General features: G+C 35.5%; 1 protein-coding gene across 1 annotated transcript; it reads left to right on the forward strand.

The window, feature by feature from the left end:
• Positions 1 to 6,781, forward strand: LOC113703446 (novel plant SNARE 11-like). The gene is made up of 11 exons (XM_072064141.1): positions 1 to 180; positions 306 to 420; positions 778 to 870; positions 1,740 to 1,833; positions 2,572 to 2,609; positions 3,503 to 3,591; positions 4,353 to 4,432; positions 5,117 to 5,173; positions 5,349 to 5,441; positions 5,527 to 5,601; positions 6,296 to 6,781. The coding sequence occupies exons 2-11, from the start codon at positions 344 to 346 to the stop codon at positions 6,383 to 6,385; spliced, it is 786 nt and encodes a 261-aa protein (XP_071920242.1). The 5' UTR covers positions 1 to 180; positions 306 to 343; the 3' UTR covers positions 6,386 to 6,781.
• Positions 6,782 to 7,099: the final 318 nt, after the last annotated feature.

Below are 7,099 nucleotides of genomic sequence, written 5' to 3' on the forward strand. Positions count from 1 at the left end.
ATGGGGGAAATTTTGTCTGTAAATCACGAGACCCAGCTCATCTCTTTCTCTCTCTGTCTATCAACATTTGTCTCTGAAATGATCGGAACAAAAAAATAATTTCAAATTCTAATCCCCTCGATCAGATCCAATACCCTGAAAAACCTGCATTTCTGCGATCTGATTGAAAACTTTAAATCCGTAAGCATTTTCTGAAATTTTTTTTCTTTGCCTCTTTTCATTTTTTTTTTGTATATATAGATAGGAAAATTTAGATTTTTGAGGTTTTAAATATCGGCATTGTCGAATTTTGGAGGAATTATCAGTTAAAAGAGGAAATCTGTCATCGTTTTTGAGTTAAGAGATGGCTTCGATGTCTTCCGTCAGCGAGGAGCTTACAGAGATCGAGGGACAAGTTTCTGATATTTTCCGCGCTCTATCGTAAGCATAATTTCCTTCTTTTTGAATTTTCTTTTACGAAAATATACCTGCGGCTTTTGCATTTGGAAGTTTATGGAAACCTGAGAATTATCAAGTCAATTACGCGCACATTTCTGCCTCAATGCATACATTCTTGTACTTGCATCTACTTTTTCGCCTAATCTACAAATTTGTCAATTTTGCTTGACTGGTAGTCTAATTGAGCTGGTTAGGGGAATGTTATTTCGTAGGAACAGGAAAGTTATGGGATTTTTTGAGAATTTTGTTAAGGAGGTTTTGATTGCCTGCAACTTTTAGTTTTCAGCTTTGTTTCGCAATTTCCAGATGGATTTAGGAAAAATGATGTTTGTATTGCAGAAATGGGTTTCAGAAATTGGAGAAGATTAAGGATACGAGTAGGCAAAGTAGACAGTTGGAGGAGCTCACCCAGAAGATGCGCGATTGCAAAAGGTAAATATTAGGTGCTTTAGTGTAAATTAGTGGTAATAGGTGTATAGTTTGTGTTTATATTGCTGCATGTACAGTCCAAACTAATTCTGATCGTGCTATTTATACTCTAGCTTAGTATATTATGAAGAAAGAAGAGTAAAGAATCTGGTTAATAGCAGCTTGCTTATGTGCTGGAAGAACAAGAAGAAACCTAAAGACTCGGAATAATTGTGCTTTGATCTCTTAAACAGAGAATGGTGGAGGAATAGTCTTTTCATTTTTAGAGGCGAATGAGAACATCTATCCTTCTGTTGGTAGTTTCTGGGGCTGGTCAAAGGTGGTTATGGATTACAGTGCCCCCCCCCCCCCCTTTTTCACCCAAAAAAAAACCACGTCTGGTTCTTTAATTATTTTTCTACATTCGAATGCGGCATCCAGCTGACCCAGTTGTTTTTAAAAATCCTGCTTCACCATTGTACGCTAAGCCTGCTAGATTAGGTGGTCTTCACTTAATAGTTATTGATGTAAAATCATTCCATGTCTGGGTTGCTACTTTTTGCTTTAAGATCCTGCGACTGTACTCAGGTATGTTGTACTTTCTTAAACTTTATGATCTCTTAGCATGGTCCTCTTAAGTTGTTTCTGGCCTTATGAGCAATGGAAGATTAGCTGGAGATTGTTTTTCAATTTGAAGAAAAATCCGTTTCTCTTTCGGTTAAAATTACCCTTTTCAATGAATACTCCAGTAGAAGTATAGTGGTCTTCAGGGCTGGGAAATGGCAAGTATAGAACTTCTTTTCTTTGTTTGTTTATTATTTTTATTTTTTCTTGATCTAATGACATCTATCTCATAATTGCTCTTGATTACTATTTTTTCTCCCTATTTATAGGCTTATTAAAGAGTTTGATAGAGAATTGAAGGATCTGGAATTCAAAATTGATTCAGAGACCAGCAAGATTTTGAATGAAAAGAAGCAATCAATGGTGAGATTTTGTTCTTAGCTTTTCTATTCACAAAAACTGGTGCTGTGTAACTGTGCATCTGTTTCTTTTTTTGGACCATCCCTCTACCTTCCAATGCCTGCAGTCAACTGAACTAAAAGAGCATTCATAAAAGTTTGCAAGTGTACAAATGCTTTGACATATGAAAAGGTTTCTACATGGATTTCACCAATCCGCACCTGTTAGCACCATTTCCACTCCAATCTAATGAAGAATTGTTCTATAAATCATATGTCAAACTATTCAAGTCTTTCTTAGAAAATTGCAAGGATATTGACTTGTCAAAATATACTTCACTGCAAGGAAAACTATCATCTAAACCAGAATTCCATGCACTGCTGAGCTTTCTGTTGAACATCTTTGGATGAATTTGTCAATTTAAGAGGAAATGTAGAAACTAACTTAAAATTGCACATAAAAATCCTGATCTTTTTGAAATTTTTATGACATTAGCATTACTAGCAGTAGTATTAGTGAAAGCTTAAATTAGTACTGAACAGTTAGAATCTTAATAAAATTGACAATGTTTATTTCAAGACCAAAACCTATTGATACATTGCAATTATTTTAGTTTAATATCAAAATATTCTGTTTAACCGATTAACCATTGGTTCTATCAGTTGACTCTGTTTTTTAACCAATGAATCACTGATGTAGTAACTCCATTTAGCATGTGGACTACTCTAGGCTAGTAACCATGTTTTCTTTCTTTTTGTGCAGATAAAAGAATTAAACTCATATGTTGCGCTGAAAAAGCAGTAAGTTCCTTGTGCGGTTAGCATTCCAATTTTTGAAGCATCTTTCCAGTCTATCTTTAGATTTTGGATATTTGGTGAAATTTTATTCAATTTCATTCTTTTCCTCTTAACGGATTATGTTTTCTATACTTTTAGTTCCTTAAGATATTAATATGTATTATCTTTTGGTGAATAGAAAATTTTGTGGATTCTTATCCCCTTGGGATTTATAGCAGCTATGTACTTGTTGATTAAGTTCTTTGCGATTCATTTTGTCATCATTCATGACAAAACTTCTTTGCAACAAATGACTGAGTGGTTGTATCACAAACTTGAGTGAAATAATGAAGAAGATGAAAAGTTATTTATATTGGATATGCAATTCAGACTGGTCCTGGATGGCTGTGGCTGCCGTTTTAGGACCATTCATTTGATTCTTCTGAACAGTAAGTTTCTGGCTTTCAGTGTTGGGTAGTGTGGTTTTAACCAGTTTATGTTTCCCATTGAAGGAACTGATGACAAAAGACTAACTTCTTGGGGAATATATTAATGTATTTTTGTAATTCTTTTTAGTTTGTATCAAATTAAACCGCAAATCTAGGACAACACTTAGATTTGTCATTTTCTTGCCTAAAGAATTTTTGGCAATCTGTGGATTTTTTACCCTCTTTCATCTCCAAGTAGTATAAATTTTGGTTATTAGTATTTTTGGAAGATTACCCATTTTGCTATATTGTTTGAACTGTAGTTCAATCTTTGTGTCATCTGTCAGATTATCTTCATATCCTCTTTGTATGTATTCCATTCTTTGCTCATTTAAGTTCTACTTTCATGTTAGCAGTATGAATTTGCAATTAATTGTTGCTTCCCTTTCTGGGTTTAACCGTTAAGAGTTATATTGGTTGATGGACTAGATATGCAAGCAATCTTGAGAACAAGAGGGTGGAGCTTTTTGAGGGGCCAGGTGAAGGATTTGCCGAAGACAATGTATTGCTAGCTTCTTGTAAGCAATATTGCTCTTACTGTATGCTTTTCCCTTTCCCCAGTTTGACCTGCTTCTGCCTATAAATGTGCTCCACTGTCCATGTCTTCCTTCTTTTTCCCTCTATAGTGGATAAAAAAATTTCACCTTCAATTTCCTGCAGCTATTACTTTGTTCCTATCAGTCTATTAAGGTGATATGTGTACTGGATGGCTCTTTTCTTTGGTTGTTAGCTAATTTAAGCTCTCTTTTACCAAACTACCTTAATAACAACTGGATATTTACATTCCATTGAAACATCTAGAACCAATCCCACCCAAGTAACAAAGTGGATGGTTTTAAATTTCTCAAAATTATTTCCACTCTGAGTAGTATTTTGGCTGTAACTGACTTCAAGGAGTTATGTAAAACTATTTTTCTTCTTGGTTCCTTCTTTTGGGGGTTGGGGTTGGGGGCGTGGGGGTAATGGAAGGATATTAGTCCGTATAGTCGCGTCACACAACCATTATTTTAAAACAAAAGGTAACTTGCTTTTACATTCAGAAGCAAAATTTCTTTCCATAATTTAAGATAGACGAACCAAATTGTGTACAACAAGTGATTTATGGTTAAAAAAAGGAAAATAAAACCCAATTTGCAACACAATTTAACACCAGTGGAGCGATAGTCTCTCTATGGTTTTCGAGTTCTATCTGTCATGCACCTTTTAGCAGCAAATTTGTTGGCATTTTTTCTGTTGCTATTGTATATGAAGATTTCTGATAGAAAATGTGAAAGTGCAGCCATGTCGAATCAACAATTAATGGATCATGGAAACAAGATGATGGATGAAACAGATCAAGTTATCGAGAGATCAAAAAAGGTTAGTGCAGTTCCAGGAAGACCAACAACTTTAATGTTCCTAAAAGAGACTCTTTATTTCTTTACTATGATGTCCACCAGAATTCTATAAACAGTGCTATGTTGAGGTCTAATTAGAAAAGAGAATTTACCCAACCTGTGGTATTACAACATTTAGCTGCACTTGTTCTTGCTGACCTATGGTCTCCATTATTTATTGGATACCCTTTTCCCCTTCTATTCATTAGTCTTCCTGTATTCTTTTCTTTCTGTACTTCTGTACTAATGTTAAATGTCACAATTAAACATGAAGAAGCAAAACTATTTGTCTATACAAAGTGCTGCTTCTAAAATCTAAAATAAAAAAATAGGGGAATATCTCTTGGGAAGTGTGTTTTTTCAGAAGCATGGAAAACTTCATGTGTATTAAAAGTGCAGGGCCAAACAATAAGTTGCCACATTCAAACGAATGATTGATCTGGATTGGGAAACAGATGATATAACCTATGTATATCCCTTGCTCAATGGAACCACACTCTTGCCTGCTGCAGCTAGACAAGAGGGCTTTCTATAAATCAGTTTCTTTGGTGTTTTCACTTGAAGATCAGTCACAATAATAAAAGATAACTCCAGTTGTTCTGCTAATATTTTGGAAGTATACTTTAAAAATTTAAAGCCTTTTGTTTGTCTGGTTTGCTTGTGATAGGTTGTCCATGAGACCATTAATGTTGGGACAGAGACTGCAGCTGCTTTAAAGGCACAGGTGTGTAATTTGTAGTTGCTGCTCAAACACACCGAGAAAAAAGTAGAAAAAGGAAACAGACATCCAGTTTTCTACCATTCTGTGTTATGATTTAAGCGTGTCTTATATTGTTCTTCTTTTTATCCTTTTTCTCCTTTATTGTGGTGGTTTGAATGGCTGGGCATTGGTCATCCAGACTGAACAAATGAGTAGGATCGTTAATGAGTTGGATTCCATTCATTTCTCTATAAAGAAGGCTTCGCAGTTGGTCAAGGAAATTGGTAGGCAGGTCAATCTCTGAAATTTGGTATTCATCTCTCTGTCTGTTTTATGCCCCATATTATTCCATTTACTCACTTTGATTCCTTAACTAGGTTGCAACTGATCGATGCATTATGGGCTTGCTCTTCCTCATCGTGGTTGGTGTGATAGCCATCATAATTGTGAAGGTTGGTTATCTGCTTACTTCTCTTCTCTCTAAGTTGCCATGTGGAACTCTTCAATGACCAAAAAGTTTCCCATACGTGTTGCAATGTTCAATTATATTTCTGGGGTTGATTGATTCTTCCTGATTGATGGATAGCATGATAGTAAACCTTTCCCAGCTGTCATGAAATTTGCCATCAATTCCCAAAGGTGTGCTGTCTGATTTATTAGGCAATAAAGTCTATTGCACAGGAACTTCATGTTCATCATACTTTATTCTTGCCTTTATATTTTGCCAGGGCAGCCAAATAGCCCCAGAATAAGAAATAATAAAACAAGAAAATTGTGTCCATAAGTTGTTCCTTTCCAAAAAAACAAAGGGTTAAAGCTATCGAGCAAGCTTATATACAAAACTGTTGCTGTTGTAGTGAATCTTTGCAGAGATTACTTTCCTTTTTTGCGGGCCCTTGGGTGTCTACGATTTGTGGAGCAGATGGCTGGGATTTGAAGTTGTTAGGATAGAAAAGTTAATGAAGCAGCATACAAAACATAGGAGTAAATTAACATAAATTAAGTTCTTGTTCATTTGACTCTATGTTTTAGGTAATTTACACCTGTATTTCTCTTCTGCTTCATTTACTATTATGATTATTAGTTGTTTTAAAAGAGGTAATTGGCTTTATACCGCTGAGTTTTTTCACACTTTTGAATTTCCAGATTGTGAATCCACACAACAAAGACATTCGGGATATTCCTGGATTGGCACCTCCAGCCCCAAGCAGAAAATTACTTTGGAACCCTAATTGAAGACCTCTCCCTTCTCTGCAAATAGCTGCAGCAGGTTATTTGCATTTTGTGTGCAATGATGGATGGTTCTTTCTTGTGACATTGTTGGAGGAACCTGATGTGCGCATTGGGTATATCATTGCCGTCGGGTGCCAAAGATGTGCCGAAACCATCTTTGCCAGCCAGATTTCATCAGTAACAATCCCTCAAACATTCTTGTGTCTAGCTGACTAGGTCTAATGGGAAATTCTTTGTATTTTCGTTTCATTTTTCTTACTTTATAAAAACATTCCCATTCGAGTGAGAGAAATAGAAATACACACGGCTTCCTTTGTAATATTTTATACTTCAAGGTTGTATTACTACTAAGTATATTTGGCTACGCACTGTCAGTTTACCTCGAAACATTTTTTTGTATACCATCCCCTAGAATATGTCATTATACCACCTCTAGGAGTGTAGAAATTCTGGCTCATTTTTGGCTGTTAATTTGCTGCCAAAACTTAACATCGATAAAATAAGGGAAATAGAGTAGAATGAGATTGGTACCATAACGGTTTTCTTTTTTTTGGGTCAAATTTTGATTGTCCTTCCACTAGAGACATGAAACGCTATTATGGTGTAAATAATGTACTTCCTAGAGGATGCAGATTTACCACACAGCTCATAAGCAATTCCTTCTCACTTCATGGTCAATTTCTTGGCCAGCTTTGACGTGATTTGTCGAAGATTGTT

The sequence above is a fragment of the Coffea arabica genome, chromosome 8c (assembly GCF_036785885.1).
Source record: "Coffea arabica cultivar ET-39 chromosome 8c, Coffea Arabica ET-39 HiFi, whole genome shotgun sequence".
NCBI lineage: Eukaryota > Viridiplantae > Streptophyta > Magnoliopsida > Gentianales > Rubiaceae > Coffea > Coffea arabica.

Excerpts from the sequence above, each read along its gene's own strand:
- LOC113703446 (XM_072064141.1), top strand. The coding sequence starts at position 344 with ATGGCTTCGATGTCTTCCGTCAGCGAGGAGCTTACAGAGATCGAGGGA. Across the intron at positions 421-777 it reads GATATTTTCCGCGCTCTATC|AAATGGGTTTCAGAAATTGG; the intron begins GTAAGCATAATT and ends TTTGTATTGCAG. Across the intron at positions 3,592-4,352 it reads CAATGTATTGCTAGCTTCTT|CCATGTCGAATCAACAATTA; the intron begins GTAAGCAATATT and ends GTGAAAGTGCAG.